The sequence below is a fragment of the Poromitra crassiceps genome (genome assembly GCF_964638095.1).
Source record: "Poromitra crassiceps genome assembly, chromosome: 3".
NCBI classification, from domain to species: Eukaryota; Metazoa; Chordata; class Actinopteri; order Beryciformes; family Melamphaidae; genus Poromitra; species Poromitra crassiceps.
In genome coordinates this window covers 18384118-18406096 of record NC_139625.1, presented here as the reverse complement: position 1 = coordinate 18406096, position 21979 = coordinate 18384118, and the positions used below count along the sequence as shown (strand labels likewise).

Genomic DNA, 21979 nt, shown 5'->3' with positions numbered 1-21979 from the left:
GAATTTGTTGTACAATTGATTCCTCGGAGGCAAGCTGGGGTTGAGAGCGGGATGAGGAATGAAGGGCTGGAGGTACGGAGGGGTCGCGAGAACGGGGAGGGGGGGTTAATGTGAAGGGCCGGCACTGCATCAGGGAGGGGGGTAATGTGAAGGGCCGGCACATGGATCAGGGAGGGGGGTAATGTGAAGGGCCGGCACATGGATCAGGGGGGGGGGGTAATGTGAAGGGCCGGCACATGGATCAGGGGGGGGGGGCGGGGGTAATGTGAAGGGCCGGCACTACATCAGGGAGAGGGGGTTAATGTGAAGGGCCGGCACATGCATCAGGGTGGGGGGGGGGGGTAATGTGAAGGACCGGCACATGCATCAGGTAGGGGGGGGTAATGTGAAGGGCCGGCACATGCATCAGGGAGGGGGGTTAATGTGAAGGGCCGGCACATGCGTCAGGGAGGGGGGGGGGTAATGTGAAGGGCCGGCACATGCGTCAGGGAGGGGGGGGTTAATGTGAAGGGCCGGCACTACATTAGGGAGGGGGGGTTAATGTGAAGGGCCGGCACTGCATCAGGGAGGGGGGGGTAATGTGAAGGGCCGGCACATGCATCAGGGAGGGGGGGGTAATGTGAAGGGCCGGCACATGCATCAGGGATGGGGGGTTAATGTGAAGGGCCGGCACATGCATCAGGGAGGGGGGGGTAATGTGAAGGGCCGGCACATGCATCAGGGAGGGGGGGTAATGTGAAGGGCCGGCACATGCATCAGGGATGGGGGGTTAATGTGAAGGGCCGGCACATGCATCAGGGATGGGGGTTAATGTGAAGGGCCGGCACTACATTAGGGAGGGGGTTAATGTGAAGGACCGGCACTACATTAGGGAGGGGGGGGGTTAATGTGAAGGACCGGCACTACATTAGGGAGGGGGTTAATGTGAAGGACCGGCACTACATTAGGGGGGGGGGGGTTAATGTGAAGGACCGGCACATGCATGAGGGAGGGGGGTTAATGTGAAGGGCCGGCACTACATTAGGGAGGGGGGGGGGGGGGGGTTAATGTAAAGGGCCGGCACATGCATCAGGGAGGGGGGTTAATGTGAAGGGCCGGCACTACATTAGGGATGGGGGGTTAATGTGAAGGGCCGGCACTACATTAGGGAGGGGGTTAATGTGAAGGACCGGCACTACATTAGGGAGGGGGGGGGGGTTAATGTGAAGGACCGGCACTACATTAGGGAGGGGGTTAATGTGAAGGACCGGCACTACATTAGGGAGGGGGGGGGGGTTAATGTGAAGGACCGGCACATGCATCAGGGAGGGGGGTTAATGTGAAGGGCCGGCACTACATTAGGGGGGGGGGGGGGTTAATGTAAAGGGCCGGCACATGCATCAGGGAGGGGGGTTAATGTGAAGGGCCGGCACTACATTAGGGAGGGGGGGGGGGGGGGTTAATGTGAAGGGCCGGCACTACATCAGGGACGGGGGGTTAATGTGAAGGGCCGGCACATCAGGGGAGCCTCATTGAAAATAACACTGCAAAGTCCCGCCCTATTTCTTAATCCTGTGAATTGTACACAAATGTAATGAGTTTGCAGCCTTTTTTAGGGACAAAATTATTAATATCAGGCAGGCTATTAGTGGCTCCACACTAAGAAATGATGTGACATCATCCTACCCACAGAACCCTAGCTTGATAAATTTGTCCCAGTTCAGCGCTATCGACCACGACATCTTAGAGGAAACTGTGCAAGGCCTTAAATCATCTTCGTGATGTCTCAACACCCTTCCAACAAGCTTTTTTAAAAGCGTTTATGCTTGTGGTCTGACCTATTGCAAATAGTTAATAGCTCCCTTCTGACCGGCACTTTTCCTGAGTTACTGAAAACTGCAGTTATTAAACCCCTACTAAAAAAGCGTAGCCTTGATACATCGGTAATCAGTAACTACAGACCAATATCTAATCTCCCCTTTATAGGCAAAATAATTGAAAAGGTTGTTTACCTACAACTCAATAGATTCCATAACCTCAAACGATCTCCTAGATAAACTCCAATCAGGCTTTTGGGTAACACTTTACAATAACGTACACAAATACTGTAGTAGTTACTAGTAAACTAATCATTAACAAATAGTTAGTTAATGAGTAGCTAAGGAATAATTTGTCATTAGTCAATCACTAGTTAATCATAGTTAATGAGTAGGTAGTCATTAGTTAATGATTAGTATCTAAGTTCCTGAGTAGAGTAGTTAGTCATTACTTAATGATTACTAAATGTCAGCTCGTGAATATAGTAGTTAATCATTAGTTACTGATTAGTCGGTCAGTTCCATGAGTAGAGTAGTTAATCGTTCGTTAATGATTAATAAATGTCAATGCGTGAATATATTAGTTAATCATTAGTTAATCATTAGTTAAGGTTACATTGTGAGTATAGTAGTTAATCATTAGTTCATGATCAGTTGTTAGTTCCTTAGTAGAGTAATTACTCATTAGTTAATGGTTAGTCAATGGTCAGTTTGTGAGGATATAGTTAATTGTTAGTTACTCATTACTTAATTATTACCTGTCCATTAGTTACTCTTTTTGTGTACCCTATTGTAAAGTGGTGTATCATACTCAGTAGTTGATGAATACTGAATCATTACTTGATTATTATCTGTCTATTAGTTAGTCTTTTTGTGTACCCTATTGTAAAGTGGTGCATCATACTCAGTAGTTTATGAATACTGAATTATTACTTAATTATTATCTGTCTATTAGTTAGTCTTTGTGAAAGATATCCTTATCAAATAACGACTCAATCCAGTTGAGATTCGAACCCTGAACCCGAAGATTGTTAAATTGTAAGTCTGGCTCCCTACCATCTGAGCTAACCAGCCTGTTATTTGGTAGAGCCATACTAGGGGTCTGTAGTGTCAGAGACTCAGAGAAGTATTATGTTCTATTCACATACTACTTTCTGTTCAAGTACTTATAGTTTTTAAGATATATTCCACCCAAATACTACCTTCTCTCTAAATACTTATAGTTTTAAAGGTATATTCCATCCAAATACTACTTCATGTCCAAGTACTTAGGTATGTTTCAGCCAAATACTACTTATGTCTAAGTACTTGTGTTTTAAAGCACATAATATACCTTCAAAACTAGAAGTACTTGGTTCAAATCTCACCTGGAGCGAGTGTTCATTTGATAAGGATATATTTCTCTTTTTTTATTATATTTATATTAGTGTACACAAAAAGAGTAACAACTGGACAGGTAATGATTCAGTACTGATAAACTACTGAGTATGATGCACCACTTTACAATAGGGTACACAAAAAGACTAACTAATAGACAGATATTAATTCAGTATTCATAAACTAATGAGTATGATGCACCACTTTACAATAGGGTACACAAAAAGACTAACTAATAGACAGATAATAATTAAGTAATAATTCAGTATTCATAAACTACTGAGTATGATGCACCACTTTACAATATGATACACAAAAAGAGTAACTAATGGACAGGTAATAATTAAGTAATGAGTAACTAACAATTAACTATATACTCACAAACTGACCATTGACTAACCATTAACTAATGAGTAATTCCTCTACTAAGGAACTATTCTGTCCTCAATGTGTGTGTCTGTACACAAATTACAAATTGACAGATAGCTAACAGACTTCAAGAGAAAGTCGGAGGCTGGAGTAAAGTTGAATGTCCTTTACTGTTGTCGTCATTCTCATGAGTGAATTATTTTGTAAAACTGAAATAAACCCAAAAGATAGCACCAATTACTAAATGCTATTTGAAAGACATCATACATACAACGACATGGAATTATGTAAATGACAGCTGCTAAGTCATAACATACAAATATCAAATTAGATGTGATGTGTAAATAGCTGTAAATATATCTCCAAACAATATACACAAAGTTCACCATCAAAAAACACCAATAGGAACTATACTAGGCTATCAAATATTTCAACAGGAAACACCATAACAAGGCTACTTTTGCACTGGCAGTATTCACAATGTAAATAAACGAAATTTTTAAATGTAACATACCAGAATATATTAAATTACACTTTTATCATTATAACTAACTTAAATGTAACTTACAAGTGATGCTTTCCAAGACAAAACAGAAGAAGAAAAAGGGAAAGTAGCTGGAGCTGCAAGCTGACCACAAGGAAGGCAAACCTAAAGCATTTCCTGGTTGTGACTGTGTCACATGACCAAAAACAACCAATGAGAAGCCAACGCAGGAATTAACAAGAAAATAAAGAATTACTCCCAAATGACCACTAGAGGGAGACAAATTTAAAGATAAATGGCAAGTTCTTACGGAACATGACAGGAACTAACAACTAATCATGAACTAATGATTAACTACTATACTCACAATGTGACCTTAACTAATGATTAACTAATGATTAACTAATATATTCACGCACTGACATTTATTAATCATTAACGAACGATTAACTACTCTACTCATGGAACTGACCGACTAATCAGTAACTAATGATTAACTACTATATTCACGAGCTGACATTTAGTAATCATTAAGTATTGATTAACTACTCTACTCAGGAACTTAGATACACGATTAAAACACGATTTCAGACGGACAAGCCCGTCTTTTATTATCACACGAACACTTCAACACATGCATGCAGCCACAACACACACTCATGCTGACGGTGGCCGGTGAAATTTGTCTGGGCTGATTGTATCCCATCCTCTTGTAACACCCAGGCCACAGTGTGGCCTGTCTCTAGAACGAGTGTAAGTGACGGCGTGCCAGGCTGCAGCAGAGGAACGAGCCGAGGTGCTGAGACGGCCAGGGCGCGCGGAGGCCAAGCCGTCGCTGTCCATGGTGCTGGACAGGCATCCCGCGCTGAGCGGAGCAGCGGGAGAAAGCGGCCTATTAGAAAACAGTGACATCATCTCTTACTAATTCTATGATTGTCTGCACCTGGTTGGCCGCCTATATAACCCTCTCTGCTTTCAGACCCCGTTGCTGATTGTTGTTTCACTGTTGCTGTGCCACTGCCTGTTCCTGTCCGAGCGCTCCTGTGAACCTTTTCTGGACTAAACCCTGCCTTCTGGGAAACCTGTTTCCAAGCATCTGGACTGAACCTGCCTGCCTTCTTGCTTTAGTTTATTGTCGGTCATCTGACCCAGTTTAAGTAGGCTTTCAGTTTCCATGTTTATTTTTGTGAATTCTTGAAAATCAGTAAAAGATTTAAAACTGATTATTGACTGTCGTCTCTGCTCCTGGGTCCAATACCACAGCATTACACCTCTGAAGCTGTGTTTCGCCCCACCCACCTCCCCAGTCCACCACCAACGTCTTGACTCCTGAAGAATTCCCTACGGGGGGGATTCTCTATCCTAGTCTGAGCAGATGCCCTCCTCTCTCACCACAAGAAGAGAGGCATCTTACCACGGAGTCATTATGCCAACGGCCTTAAAAAGTTGTACATTTCAGATTAGGGTCATGTATTCTATGCCACATTAGATATATCTGATATGGCTGGAATCTGTGTACCAGTAGAATGTCTCTATAATAACAAGGGTCATAGGTGTCTAGTTTCTTAGAGGGGAGGGGCAGTCCTGCAGCCTTGACAGCCATATGTGAAACAGGTGCGAGTCCTGCTTTGGCCATACATATCCCCATGTAAACATCATCAATGGGAAGAATGGTAATGGACTTGGACATGTTGTATATGACCAGGGCTGTATAGCCAGACAGGAGGAAGCCTCCACCACTACAGTAAAGGGGGTATGAGTCTGACTTGTGCACCTGTACAGGGATATAGTACTTGCTCCCTCGGTCTCGAATGGGTCCCGTATACTGGATCAGATCGCCGGCAAAGAGGTGTTTGCTACCGTTATTGTTGTTTTGGCTTTGGAGATAGTCCACCATGTTGTCTGTGTGGGCAAAGACGTCATCATCACCATTTAGGAGGAAGCGAGCCTGCGGACAGTTCCTCCCCATCCATTCCAGGAAGAGTATTTGCTTCAAGGTGAGGTTGTAGAAGGAGTCATGGAAGTCCCATTGCAGAATGTCATTGTGTTCATGGTGCTCCAGCTCCAGGAGCTTGTTCAGTCTCTGCTTCTCGAATCCGGCACCTGCCGTTCCTGAGATGAAGATCCTCCTGATCCACACACCATTGTGTAATCTCTCGTTGGCCCAGGTTTTGCGCAGGACTTCTCGCCGGTCGTAGTTCTCCGGGGAACTTTTGATGACCAGCAGAAGGAAGACTTCCACAGATTTGTCAGCTCCTCCGCATTTGTCAGGAATGTCTAGCAGCATGGGGAAATGGCGACAGTGACGGTGGTAGAGAAAGTCTTGCATGTGACGAGGAAGAGAGGTGAAGCCTGTGATGTTGGCTGCAGACATATTTTGTTGACAACTTGGCCAGGAATAAACATAGGAGCTCCTAATGGTGGCTGGCCTGTTTTGACCGCTATCCTTTCTCACATATACCTGGAGGTGGTTGGTTACATGGTCAGCATCATCCATCCAGAGATAGACGACCAAGAAGAAAACTCCAGTCAGCAGAAAAGTCATTGCCCTCTTCGGTTTCATCCTTGATACTCTGCAGCTGCAAAACAAAACCATGTTTTCACGTCAACTGTTAAGCTGGGGTCAGGTGGTCTACGTGCAGACACTTGATGGCCAACGTAACTAGGATAACTGGAAATGCTGTAGCGCTTGATAAGGTGGATCTGCAGGGTTCGAAGCTGAGGAAACTATGAACGAACTGCCGAGGGTCAGCAGAGCCAATTCTTATAGGGCCTGAACGTGACATCACATTGCGTTATGACCTCATCAGTGATGTCATAATGTGGAGTTGTTTGTACGACATCAGTCCAGAGGGAACATCCAAAATATGACATCATTCATCACTGTCGTAGTAGGAATGATGACATCATCTAACAGTACCCCTCCCTCTACATGGCGCCCAGCCAGATGCAAGGAAATCCCGAATGAGCGTAGCGTCAAGGATGAATCGGCGAGGAACCCAACAGCGCTCCTCAGCGCTGTGCCCCTCCCAATCCACCAGATATTGAAAACCACGGTAACGCTTTAAAATACAGCCCGCATATAAGCATGTAGTTATAGTATAACTACGGAGTACAAGGAGTGTAGTTATACTATAACTACGGGGTACAATGAGTGTAGTTATAGTATAACTATGGGGTACAAGGAGTGTAGTTATACTATAACTACGGGGTACAATGAGTGTAGTTATAGTATAACTACGGGGTACAAGGAGTGTAGTTATACTATAACTACGGGGTACAAGGAGTGTAGTTATATAACTACGAGGTACAAGGAGTGTAGTTATAGTATAACTACGGGGAACAAGGAGTGAATTTAGACTTTAACTAGAGGGTAACTGTAGTATAACTACGGGGTACCACACTGTACTTACAGGGTAACTACGGGGTCGTGGGCTGCTAAAGCAGGGGACCAATTTTGTACTTATAGGCTAATTACGGGCTAACACACTGTACTTACAGGGTAACTACGGGGTCGTGGGCTGTATTCTAAAGCAGGGGACCAATTCTGTACTTACAGGCTAATTATGGGTACCACACTGTACTTATAGTGTAACTACGGGGTACAAGGAGTGTAGTTATAGTATAACTACGGGGTACAAGGAGTGTAGTTATAGTATAACTACGGGGTACAAGGAGTGTAGTTATACTATAACTATGGGGTACAAGGAGTGTAGTTATAGTAGAACTACGGGGTAGAAGGAGTGTAGTTATAGTATAACTACGGGGTACAAGGAGTGTAGTTATAGTATAACTATGGGGTACAAGGAGTGTAGTTATAGTATAACTACGGGGTACACTATAAGTACAGTGTGGTACCCCGTAGTTATACTATAAGTACAGATCTTGTTACAGTTTAAGGATTTTTGGACCCAAGAGCAGACACAGAGACAGCTTCCAAGTTTAACTATTTATCTATTTATCTATCTATTTATCTATTTAAAATAGATGGCAAGAGTGAGCGGCAGGCAGGCAGGCAGTGGCAGAGAGTTACAGCAGGTGAAGACGGAGACGAACCCGGGACTCTGCTCAGCGCTGACAGCAGGGAGAGGAACCAGATATGACCAGTAACTAACAATTAACTATACTCACAAACTGACCATTGACTAACCATTAACTAATGAGTAATTACTCTACTAAGGAACTAACAACTAATCATGAACTAATGATTAACTACTATACTCACAATGTGACCTTAACTAATGATTAACTAATATATTCACGCACTGACATTTATTAATCATTAACGAACGATTAACTACTCTACTCATGGAACTGACCGACTAATCAGTAACTAATGATTAACTACTATATTCACGAGCTGACATTTAGTAATCATTAAAGCAGCTACGAGCAACTTTTTCGATTGTTATTAAACAGTATAAATTTAATATCAATGCATCACATCTTACCTCTAATAGTCGACGAGAACAAAGCAGGGTAGTCTCGCTTGAACCCCGAGTGAATCGGCCAGTGTTAGTGTGTATGTAGCCAGGGCAGATCAGGAAGTGAAATGAAACGGTTTGCAGCAGCCACTTCGGCCATAACCACAAAATAACTTCCAAAAAACCTGTTAGAATATAACGAGAAATGTTCCCGCGAGTATGCGTGGCGTTCACATTGTTTATGTTATGTTGCTAGGCAGCGCAAACGGCGTAGGAAGGCAGCTGCGTTTCACTTCCTGGTTTCACTTCCGCGTTTCACTTCCGGGTTACCCGGTCCGGTCGCTCTAGAGAGCCCCCTGTTGGCGCGTGTTTAGACAGACTATAGACTTAATAATCACCTAAGGGAGCAATCTCAGATACACACGGCTTTGGTCTCGTCGACTATTAGAGGTAAGATGTGATGCATTGATATTAAATTTATACTGTTTAATAACAATCGAAAAAGTTGCTCGTAGCTGCTTTAAGTAATGACTAACTACTCTACTCAGGAACTTAGATACTAATCATTAACTAATGACTACCTACTCATTAACTATGATTAACTAGTGAATGACTAATGACAAATTATTCCTTAGCTACTCATTAACTAACTATTAGTTTATTAGTAACTACTACAGTATTTGTGTACGTTATTGTAAAGTGTTACCGGCTTTCGCCCCCATCACAGCACAGAAACCGTGCTTACTAAAGTCATAAATGACATTAGAATGAACTCAGACTCAGGCAAAAAATTTATTCTAGTGCTATTGGATCTTAGCGCTGCATTTGACACTGTTGACCACTCAATGTTATTGGACAGACTGGAAAACTGGGTTGGGCTATCGGGTATGGTCCTCCAGTGCAGGGCCGTAGCCAGGGTTCCGAAATAGGGGAGGTCCAGCAAGGGAAGGCGGATTCAAATTGAGTTTTTTTTCTTCCCCTTTTTAAGCCATATTTAGAGTAATATATCATTTTAAATCAACATTAGGATTATACTGTTGTGATGTCATTATTCAGTATATTCTCTTTCATGTCACCACCTGCTCAGCTCTCCTGTCAACATAATTGTAACTAACAAACACAAACTGTTTTAGCCAAATTCATATCAAAATGACACCTACAAACACAGGTACACAACCCAAGCCGTACACAACACACAAAGTTACTTAGACAGACTAGACACTTACTTTCTTGGTTGTTGCTAAAAAATCTGTCAGTGTGTGTCACTCACTGTCTGTCGTTCACTCGCTCACTGTCTCGCAGCTCGCTCACCTTCAATTATCTCGCCAGGCAGACAGACAGTCATCACTCACCACCATGCTGCTGCTCTCTCAGAATCAAGTTACCGCGGACGCGGCGTCAGATGACTTCCTGCCTGACCTGCCTTTCGTTTCAAAATAAAAGCGATCCCGTGTTTTTCATGCTTTTCCTGTTTTCCATGCAGATTGTTTTATTTTTTTACAATCTTCGTTCTCAGGACACTCTACAATTTTCTGTTCCCAAAGTCCGAACTGAATTGGGGAAGAAAGCTTTTAGGTTCTCTGCACCCACCGCATGGAACAGTCTGCAGTCTGATCTTAAACGTAATAGCTTAGTAACCTTAAATGGTTTTAAGGCTATGGTAAAATCTCTTGAGAACAGGCTGTCTGTATGCAAATGTTTTATTTGATCATTTTAATGTTTTTCAATTGTATGTGTTTATGTGTTTGTTTGTTGTAACTTTGTGTTGCTGCTGTTTCTTGGCCAGGTCTCTCTTGTAAAAGAGATCTTTGATCTCAATGGGACAAACCTGGTTAAATAAAGGCAAAAAAAAAAAAAAAAAAAAAAAATCTCTGAAATATTAAAAAAATCTCTGAAATATTAGGGGAGGTCCGGACCTCCCCGTCCTCATAGCTAGCTACGGCCCTGCTCCAGTGGTTCAGGTCCTATCTTCAAGACAGGAAGTACTTTGTTTCCATTGGCAATTACACATCTGACCTAACTAGTATGACTTGTGGGGTGCCTCAAGGATCCATTATGGGGCCCATTCTTTTCAACCTTTATATGCTCCCTCTAGGCCTAATTATGCAAAAAAAACAAAATAGCTTATCATAACTACGCAGACGACACTCAGCTGTACAGTATATAACTCTTTCCTCAGCTGACTATGCTCCCATAGAATCATTGTGCCAGTGCATTGACCAAATAAATAACTGGAACCAGAATTTCCTACAGCTAAACAAAGACAAAACAGAGGTGATCGTCTTTGGTCCCAAAGAACAAAGGCTTATAATCACTGCACGCCTTGAGTCTCGATCCCTGAAGCCTAAGGATCAAGTCAAAACTTTTGGCGCTATTATTGATTCCGATCTCAACTTTAACTCCCACATTAAAGTCCCTGGAAACCAGAAATATTTTATTATTATTTAGCATTTTGAGTTCATCACATCACAGGAATCTATGTTAATAAGCCACCCGCCAAATTTGAACGATGATGAACGTCGCAAAGTATATAAATTTAGGTTTGACAGTCTTGACAAAAGTCATGAGAATCAATTAGTTTTTAGAGTGTATTTTCTCCCGCGGACTGTGTGGGCGTGTCCCGTCTGCAGCAGGGAAATTTCTGTCTCTCGGAGAGCGCGAGAGAGAGGGGGGGAGGGAAACGGAGAAAGAGAGAAAGAGATCGAGTGCGTGTGTCGAACACACACACACACACACACACAGTGTGTGTGTGTGTGTGTTCGTTGCTTGGAGAGAGAGAGAAGCTTCTGGCATACTCTTCGCGCACGCGCTGGAGGCGGGGCTCCGAGGAGGGCGCGCGCACTCTGCGCGGGCCAAAACAGAACATACTCAGTGTGCAGCGCCAGGCTCCAGGCAGTCTGAATGAAATTGAATGTAACGTTCCCAATTCTATGTATTAAATTATAAAAAACGACCCTCAACATTTGGGAAGGCTAAGCCACACAACTAGTTCGTTATAATCGAACGCCATGCTTCAAAGGCAACTTTACGACGATGAGGACTCAATCACAGCAGATATCCGCTGATAGCCTACCACGGAGATCTCACAGGCACAGGCAGCAAAACCCGATGCGCTGATATAAAAATCTCCATGGACGCGCCGCACTGCGCTCAGGCCTCGCCCCCCGACACGCCCCGTGCGATGACGTCATAATCGCCGTGCGCCCTATGCGCTTGGCTGGGCGCGAAGAGTATGCCACAAGCTAGACTCTTGCTGCGACTGCACAGCGCAGTGTGTGTGTGTATGTGTGAGTAACCTCGCGTCACCAGGTTGTGTGTCTCTCTCTGTGCTCTCTCTCACACTAGTCCCGAGAGAGAGAGAGGAGAGAGAGAGAGAGAGAGAGAGAGAGAGAGAGAGAGAGAGAGAGCGAGCGAGCAGCATAGCGCTCGGCACAGAGTGGGAGGCAGACAGACATACGCTGAGGGAGCGCTGTCACTGGGGGCAAAGAATGGACAAAAGGAGAAGGGCGAGTTGCGCGCGTGTACAAAGGTTATATAGAGCTTATGATGTCATAAGCTCCTGCATTTTAGCACCTTGTTTTAGTACCTTGTAGAGTCTTGTAGAAAAGTGTCGATTTTAAGGCTTTGGTTGAAAGTAATATATAATAATTTCGGAGGCACACAATTACTAACATAAGACCCTAAATAACATAGTTAGAACGTTTTTGTGGATTTTGGTTTCCAGGGACTTTAAGTCAATCAGAAAATCTGCTTTTTATCATCTTAAAAATATAGCAAGAATTAGGGGCTACATGTCCAGACAGGATCTAGAAAAACTAATTCACACCTTCATCTATAGTAGGTTAGACTACTGCAATAGCCTTTTCTCTGGTCTCTCCAAAAAAGAACTTAGGCAACTTCAGCTCATTCAGAATGCTGCTGCTAGAGTTCTAACGAAGACTAAGAAAGCTGATCATATCACTCCAGTTCTTAAGTCCTTACATTGGTTGCCCGTGTGTCATAGAATAGATTTTAAAATACTGTTACTAGTCTACAAATCACTTAACGGCCTAGGCCCAAAATACATTGCTGAATTGCTCCCACGCTACGAACCGTCTAGACCTCTTAGGTCAGCAGGGTCCGGCTTACTAACTGTCCCTAGGATCAAATCAAATCATGGGAAGGCCGCATTTACCCACTATGCTTCTGCTAGCTGGAACAAACTGCCTGAAGACCTCAGATCTGCCCCAACTTTACTTACTTTTAAAAATAGACTAAAGACTTTTATGTTTACCGTCGCTTTTAACTGCTGACAGCTGTTTTTTAGGAGATATGTGTGGCCTATTAAGGTTTGAGTCCAACTGTTATAAAGGTATGGACATCTTTCCAATCATGTGTGTGTAGTCATGTTTCTTATATACCGTATTTCCGCTATTAGTGGCCTCTATTCCATTACAGGCCTCTGCTCTAATATAGGACGGGGCACGGCCTGCACGGACAAATAAAGGCCCCTCCCTCAATACAGGCCGGGTCAAAAAAAAACAAAAAATGAAGGAGCAAAAACTACGATGAATACGGTACTGTAAATTTCCCATAACACAACGCATCTACCATGTGACGTAACCGGACGTAACGCAGACAAGAGAAATAAAAACAAACGAACCAGATGAAAGTTTGACGTTAAGTTTAAAGAGAGCGTTGTGCAATATGCAGCGGAAAATTTGATACAGTGTGATGTGGAATCAGCCCTTCAAGCAGAGCCTGCACGATGCCTACGACGAGTGGATAGCTGGGGACGCAGATAAGCAGTACACAGCTGGAGGTGGAAACCTAAAAGCGCCTGCTCGACGCCTGCTTGTGGACTGGGTGATCGCCGCCTGGGACAAGCTGGACAAGGATCTGATCAAAAAGTCCTTCCAAGTTTGTGGACCGTCTGTGAAAACTGAGGGGAGTGAAGACAACCTCATCCACTGCTTCAAGCAGGGACAGCCCTGCGCCGCTGGACGGGAGGCTCTCGCCCAGCTGCGTTAGCGGGACCAGGAGAACAGACAGGCAGCCGAGGATGAGGAAGATGAAGAGGAACTGGTCAACAATGAACTTGTTGTTCTGGATGATGTTGATGATGATGAGGACGCGGAGGATACCGACATACTAGATGAGGAGGAGGAGGATACTGAGTGAGTGAGTGACCACCAATATTTATTTGCGTTATTTGGTTTTATGCAATATTTTGCAATAAAAGTCATGAAAATAAAGGAGTATGTCCATGAGAGTTTAATATTAAGAAATAAAGGCCTCACTCGAATACAGGCCTCTGCTCTAATATAGGACGGGGGCTCTCTGCGGCTCAGTAAATAAAGGCCCCGGTTACTATTAGCGGAAATACGGTAGTCATGATGTCGGGGATTCAATATAGAAAAATGTATTTATTCTATTATGCAAACCCAATGAGTCCTCTATAAGTTTTTTACTCTTTTTGTAACTGCTGCGCCTGTTGCTTAATGCACTTTTTATGCTCTTTCTTAAAGTTTTGTTGTGATGCTTTTAAATGTCCATTTTATTCTCTTCTTTTATTCCTTTGTTTTCTTGTCAACCATTTTATGTGAAGCACTTTGAATTGCCTCTGTGTATGAAATGTGCTATACAAATAAACTTGACTTGATTTGATCCACGCCAAAATTGAATGGGTTCTTTCTTGGCCCATGCTACACCCTTCCACCAAGTTTCATGAAAATCGGCCCAGTATTTTCCTGTAATCCTGCAACAGACAAAGAAACAAAACAAAAACAGACAAACAAACAAACAGACAGACAGACAGACAAACAAACAGACAGACAGACAAACATAACCTGACGGAGGTAATACCAACCTGCATAGAGCTGTGGTCTCCTACTGGCCAGGAGACATCAGCCACGACTCGTCAGCAGTGCAGTTGTGTGTCTTGACAAGACAGCTGCCGGAGACGCATCGCTGACCTTTTCCATTGACTGGATGGAAGTTAAATGAACCCGAGCATCATGGCTAGCTAGTTTGTTTCGTGGTGATGAGGTCATGCCCTGACCACAAGGCCGATGACATCTCTGACCAACCCTCAGCTCTCTCTGAAGCAAACATATCATTATTGCTCAGTGTGCTGAAAGGCTGTTGTTGGTTATGCCTGGACACTGCAGGTGCAAAGCTCCTGTACACACGTGGCAAAGCATGGAAATAGAAGCTCTAGACGTAAAAGCAGGAGCCTAAGATCACATGTCTTCCAGCAAGTCTTGTTTTGTGAAATCTGTGAGATGCCACCAATTCATCCACAGGTGTAGGATAATTGTGAAAAGAGGTAGTGGTGTGCTCAAACACTGATCTTTACCATAAGACTCAAGGAAAAGGAAGGTGCTCTTGAAGAAAAAGCGTTCCAGATCATCACATGGACCACGAGCGAGTTTTGACCCACCTGTTGATCACAGCCACAGATGTGTACACGTCGGAAGCGAATTTCAGAAAAATCGACCGTGGTTCGAAAAATTAAACACCGCAATAACGCTCAGCGAAACTTTGCCGTTGGTATGCACGGTTGCATTGACTGATATAGATTCGAAAAATATTATTGCCGTGCGAATTAACGCACACAAAAAAACGCTCCCGATGTGTAAGGACCTTTATTCTAACGAGCCATACAGAATAAATGCTTTTTAAACTAAAATTCAAGTATTTTTCATTCATGCTCAATGCAAGAGTGCCTGAGGATTGTCTTCTTCTATGTGATATGTAGGATAACTTTTGCCTGTGCAGTGTCACCCTGCAAGGTGCTACCAGAGATTAATGGACTATAGAGATAGCTCATTCTGGCTCGCCAATAGTATGAAAGGGCACTCTTCCGGTCTCCTTAAATGGCAGCTTGTGAATGGCTGGCTGTCAATGTTATGAAACTTCATTGGCTAGACTTGTCTCCTAGGGGGCATAGCAGTGGCAAAACCACGTGACACAGATATAGGAAGTGTTTGGAATGTACAGCTCAATTAAAATCTTTTAATGAGTGAGAAACATCAACATCAGCAACATAGCCTAAAGGTCTGTTGGAGCTTCTGCTTGAATTAAAGCAACAGGCTCGTCTCTAATCAACCCGAGTTCACTGCCTGTAAAAAGTAGGTCAAAAGCTACATAGAATATTTTTTCTCTCCAAATCCTTCACACTTAAGGGGCCTGTCCGCCACCAAATCAACCGTCCAAGTGTATTTTGTCCAAACAATGGTTGTTTGTCAATAATTTTACCATTTTAGATGGAAAATAAGAGCCGTGTAAAGATAAGGGATAAAAGAAAAGAAAGATCCGCATCACAATACAGTCCACCCCGCCATGTTTGATATCGTCGGAAAGCAGAGACGCTACACTTGGTGTACGGCATACGATACTCTGATCGATCTAGCTCATGCCAGTTGGACTCACACAGCCAAACGTCAACATTTCAGTCAACGTGTCAAATTTTGTGTTTATGTCTCAACATTCCATCAAATTTCAAAGCAAAAAGCAATTATTATTGTTTACTCACCGTTTTGTTCTCGTTTGGACCGGATCCAAGTCGTTATCCGGTCAAAATGGACAGCACTGGACCCTATATTGGCGAGTGGCAATGCTGCCCCCCAATTTCATACCAAGTTTTTGGCTCCAATCTGTAATGTTTCTGTTGTAACTGACCAGACGGACAACGACGTACTGAACGATATCTTTATTCGTGTCTCTCGTGCATACAGCGTTATCATATATATAGCTGTCTCGCTGACTGCCTGATTGCAAAGATCGCTGTTTATATCCTGCAACCTCCACTAGGTGGCATAGCTTATCTGCAAACATGTAACTAGTGTAAACGTCACATTGCTCTTTTTTTTTTTTAACATTGTTGTCATTATCATAGTGAGCTTACTCATCTATTGAACACATCTCAATACGTGCCTCACATTACTCCTCTAGTAATATGGCAAATCTGTCTTTAACAGTACATAAGCACTTCACCTTTACATTCTAGGTCTGAACACATAACCCATAGCACTTGTATGAAGAACCGTACCAATTATGACAAATATTATGACAAATACATTTTCGATTCTTTTTTTTTTTTTTTTTTTTACAGGACTTTTCTCTTTTTTTTTTCTTTTCTTTTTTTATATCAGTCCTTAAACTATGTGTAGTCCTGAAGGTACACGGGAGGACGTCTGTCACGCCTCGAGGGGTACCTCGGTGGTTCTGAGATTGTAGAGGCATCATCATGGTCACTACCATCATCATCACGATCAGATGAAATGTCCTGTATCCCTGGAATTATCTTCTTGAAGAAGGATGAATTCCGGACGATGGAGTGTCCATTTCTGGCCGCCGTCACCATGGAGCCTTTCACTTTGGTCACAGTGTATGGCCTGCTGTTGTATGGTGTGGTGAGCTTATTACGCTTAGGCTGACGATGAAGCACAGTATCACCTGGAGCGAGGGTGTGTGGTGTAGCATGACGATGAGAGTCTGCATGAGATTTCATCTTGGTTTTAGCCTTCATATCCCTTGCTCTCACTTCAGAGTCCGAGCTGTTCCTTGTGGCATGAGTGACTGAGGGAATCTTTGTATACATCTTGCGTTGGAACAGCAGCTCGGCAGGTGAGATTTCCGTTGTGCTGTGAGGTGTGGATCTGTACTCACGTAGGAAGATGTTCAGCTGTTGTTTCCATGGAAGTCCTTGTGTTTCAGCCACACGGATAGCTTTACCCAGTGTGCGCATGAATCTTTCAGCTGTAGCATTGGCTTGAGGCCACAGTGGTGTTATCCGGCGGTGATGGAATCCTAGGTGTGCTGCGAACTGGGAGAATTGGTCACCGTTGAAAGGGGGGCCATTATCAGTCCTCACGACTCTGGGGATTCCAAACATGGAGAAAACCTTATCCATGACCGGCATGACTGTGTTAGCTGAAGTTGACTTTACACTCTCAACGACTGGGTAGCGTGTGTAATCATCCACGATGACTAGCAGGTACTCTCCTGTTGGAAGTGGTCCATAGAAGTCTGCACTAACGCTGTGCCAGGGAGCTTCTGGCAGTGCTGACATTTTTAGTGGCTCAGTATGTGATACTGGTGTGCTGGCCTGACATGGTAGACAACTGCGTACTGCTGCTTCTGCTTTGCGATCAATGTCTGGGAACCAAACCTTGGTTCTGATTAGTGCTTTAGTTTTTGCAATACCTTGGTGTCCTTCGTGGGCCAGCTGTATGACTCTATCTTGTAGGGCAGTGGGAATCACTATTCTGGTGCCCCTGAGTACCACGTCTGATTCATGTGACGCAGTTAGCTCAGTGTGGACTTTTCGAAACTGCTTTAGTATGTCAGCATATGGTGACTTGTCAGTTTGGTGCCATGTGTTATTCCTGATGTGAGCAATTACTTCTTGGAGGATCGGATCTGTGAGCGTCTTTGCCTTGATCTCGTCGAGTGTCATGGCTTTAGGTGTTGCATGACTCGCGATGAAGCTCACGTACTCCTCTGCTACTTTTGCTGCTCGTGTGCTCTCAACTGTCTGAGATGGGATGGGGTGTCGAGACATGTAGTCTGCTGGATTGTCGGCTCCCTTCCTGTATTCCACCCTGAAATCATAGGGCTGAAGCCTCAGACCCCATCTCTCAATCCTGGCGGGTGGTCTTGATCTGGGATTGTTCCATATTATTTCTAGTGCTTTGTGGTCTGTCACCAGAATAAAAGGGTGGCCATAGATGTATAGGTGGAAATGCTCACAGCTCCACACTATAGCCAGCGCTTCCTTTTCTGTCTGGGAGTATCTCCTCTCCACATCGCTGAGAGACCGACTTGCATATGCTATGATATACTTCACCCCTTTTTCATCTTTCTGGCAGAGGATAGCACCTAGTCCAACAGGGCTCGCATCCACAACCAGCTCTGTTTCTCTACCAGGGTAGAAATATGACATGGCATTGTCACTGGTTAGACTGTCTTTCAGTGTCTGTAACGCATCTTGCTGTTCTGGGCCCCACACCCAGGGTGCGTCTTTTCTGGCGAGCTTGCGTAGCGGGTCTGAGACGGAGGAGAAATCTTTGATGAACCTGGAGCAATAATTGGCCATGCCCAGTAGACTTTTGATTTCAGCTGGGCTCTCTGGGTCTGCAGCACGCTTGACTGCAGCGACCTTCTTTGGATCAGCTGAGACACCTTCAGCTGAGAACATGAAACCGAAGAACTCAAGCCTGGACTTGTTGAATTCACATTTTTCACGGTTGAGCGTGAGACCGCTTTCACTGAGCCTCTGGAACAACGCTCGAAGGTTGTCATCATGTTCAGTCTGGGAGGCACCATAGACGATGATGTCATCGCTGAGGTTCTTGACACCAGCGAGACCTTGCAGTGTTTGGCATATGGCGTTTTGAAACACCTCGGCAGCGGAAGATATGCCAAAACTCAGTCTTTTGTAGCGCCTCAATCCACGGTGAGTAGTGAACGTGGTGATATATCTGCTGTCTGGGTGTAGCTCCAACTGGTGGTATCCAGCTCTCAGATCCAGCTTGGAAAACACAGTTGCTCCATTCAACTCGTGTATTACGTCATCCATGGTGGGAGTAATATGACGCTCTCTCTCTATGGCCATGTTAGCTTGGCGCATGTCGACACAAAGCCGTACTTTGTCAGGCTCTTTAGGCTTTGGAGGTGTGACGATAGGCGAGACCCATGGAGTTGGGCCCGTGACCTTTTCGATGATGTCATCCGCCTCCAGTTTCCGAAGCTCATCCTCGACCTTCTTCCTTATGTGGAACGGTACTCGTCGATGCGGTTGGCATGTGGGTCTGATATCAGGGTTTATGTGGATCTTTACCTGAACATCCTTTAGCTTTCCGATTCCTTTAAACAGCTCAGGGTGACTTTCCACCAGCTCCTCTGCAACTGTTGAATATTGTGGTGTGGACGACACTGTGGTGACTATTTTAATCAGTCCCAGCGCTTTGGATGTGTTGTAGCTGAGAACATTGAAGCAGTCACCTTTAATGACAAAGAATGTGCACATTGTCTTTTTCTGTCTTTTTTCCACGCTGCACCTGAAGGCACCACTGACTGGCAAAGGAACTTTGGAGCGGAATGGATAGATCCTGGTTTTGGTGGCGCTGAGCTGTGGACATGGCATCAGAGTCTCAAAGCATGTTTCACTGATGCAATTTACTGAGGCTCCTGAATCCAGCAAGACTCGCACACTGCTGCCATTCAGCATCACGTTAGTCTGTGGCAGCTCTGTCTGTGAGATCTGTCCACCATCCACTGCAAAGACATAAGCATCATCACTGCTGGAAGAGTTGTGCTCAGTTTGCTCATTATGTGCAGCCTTTGTTATGTGATGGACCTTCTTATGGCGTTGATCAGCCTTGCTTTGTGGTCGTCTTGAGTCTCCGGATTTTGAACGGCACTGTTTTGCAAAATGATTTTGCTTACCACAGGCTCTGCATTCTTTTCCTCTAGCAGGACAGTCACCATCATGAGGGTATTTACCTCCACAGTTCCTGCAGCGGTTGTCGGAACGCCGTTTTTCTGACCACCTGCTGTTGTTTGTATATTTCTCCCCTGTCTTTCGATCCATAACGTTGATTGCAGCTGCTGTGCCTTTCTCTATGCCAGATGCTTGCATTTCTGACAGTTCAAGTGTTCTCCCATGGTCAAGAAGCTCATCTAGGCTTAATTCAGGCTCCCTTAGCGCTTTCCTGCGCAGCCTGGATGATGCACAGCTTTGTATGATTTGCGTTTTAATCTCTGCTTCAGTATCTGCAAATTCACAGTTCTTAGCTAGCATCCTTAGCCTAGTGTGATAACTGTCCAGATTTTCTCCTGGCTCTTGCATGGTTTTTCTGAAGATGTACACTTGATACTGGATGTTTTTCTTGGGGGAGAAGTATCCAGATAACTTCTGTTTCGTTTCAGCATACTTGTCTCCTGTTGCTGCTAATGTATCATAGATATCATGCACTCGTTCACCTGCTATATGCAACAACAGTGCTTTGAGCCTAGCATCGCCAGTAATGTTCATTGCTGTGGTGTAGTTTTCAAACCTTTGCACCCATTTATTCCAGCGAAGTCCTACAGATCCAGGATCTGTTTCGGTGTCGAATGGTGGGAGAGCCGGAGTGTTTCCTGCCATGCTTACTGCAGTGCGCCGATCTCCCGTCTTCTTGTTGCTAGCTCGTTAGCTTCGCTCTTGTTGTTGCTAGCTTCGTTAGCTTAGCTTCACGTTTCCACTTGTCCGTCCTCTCCCTCTTTCTTTTTCGGGAGTTTCCGCGGTGACCGTGTTAACTCTTCACACGCCTTGCCTTTTTACACCTCGTCGCCAATGTAATGTTTCTGTTGTAACTGACCAGACGGACAACGACGTACTGAACGATATCTTTATTCGTGTCTCTCGTGCATACAGCGTTATCATATATATAGCTGTCTCGCTGACTGCCTGATTGCAAAGATCGCTGTTTATATCCTGCAACCTCCACTAGGTGGCATAGCTTATCTGCAAACATGTAACTAGTGTAAACGTCACACAATCTAATTGGTGTTTGGTGATATTGCAGACTCCAAACTCAATGCAAGCTTATAGACGGTTTTAACTTGACAACAAAAACATTCTAAATTTAACCCCCGCTCAATTCCTGTTGCAATGTTTGCTATGGACATAAAAGTAAAAAAAACATTCAAGTGCAGGACTGACCATTCCGTGAAAACCGTCTATACAGCTGAGCGGCGAAAAACAAAAGTAACGATGTCGAATGAATATTTCTGCAGTTTGCCGAATGCTGAGAAAAAGGAAGTGCTGTGGGGTTCTGCTCTGATGAAAACCGTCTATAGTAAACATCGTGAGCTTTCCAAAGAGGTGTCACATGACCGTCAACGTTACTTTCCTGTGAAGTCCTTACAGTATGTGCAGCTTTGGGTTCGTTACGGGCTATTACTACGCACAACGGTAGATTCTGATGTTCTACAGGGTAAGTGCCATGGCCATAAAGGCAGCATTGTGGGCAAATAGTATCCTGTAGTGGATCAGTAGTATTATGTAGCCAGATTGCCTTTCAGGAGGTAAAAAACAAACAAAAACAAAAACAAAACATTTTGGAACACATCGTTATCAAAGTGGCCAAATGGAGATGTGCCTGGTCACATCCTTACTAAAACCATTGCAAAATATATGTGCTTTGAGGAATTTCTTTCAAATAGTTGTACTCAAAGAGTTGGTGAATGAATTCAGTGGCTTCTATGTGCATTGGTTTATTGTTAATAATAATAATAATAATAATACATTTATTTTACAAGCCGCCTTTCAAGGCACTCAAGGTCGCCGTACAACAATGAAAAACAGTTAAACAAATTACAATCAAACACAGTTAAAATGCAAAAGCAGAAATAATACAAAGCTTGCAGCAGAGCAACGATGGGGAACAGCATGTCAACAGACATACGCCTGCCTAAACAGGTGGGTTTTGAGGTGAGTTTTGAAAGTGATAATGGAGTCAATGTTCCTGATGTCGGGGGCGAGGGAGTTCCAGAGGCGA

The 21979-nt window shown here is 44.1% G+C and overlaps 1 protein-coding gene across 1 annotated transcript; it reads right to left on the bottom strand.

The window, feature by feature from the left end:
• Nucleotides 1-5464: 5464 nt before the first annotated feature.
• On the bottom strand, nt 5465-6400 carry LOC310773003 (N-acetyllactosaminide beta-1,3-N-acetylglucosaminyltransferase 3-like; the record flags this gene model as incomplete). The annotated part of the gene is made up of 1 exon (XM_083632940.1): nt 5465-6400. The coding sequence occupies one exon, from the start codon at nt 6398-6400 to the stop codon at nt 5465-5467; it is 936 nt and encodes a 311-aa protein (XP_083489066.1).
• Nucleotides 6401-21979: the final 15579 nt, after the last annotated feature.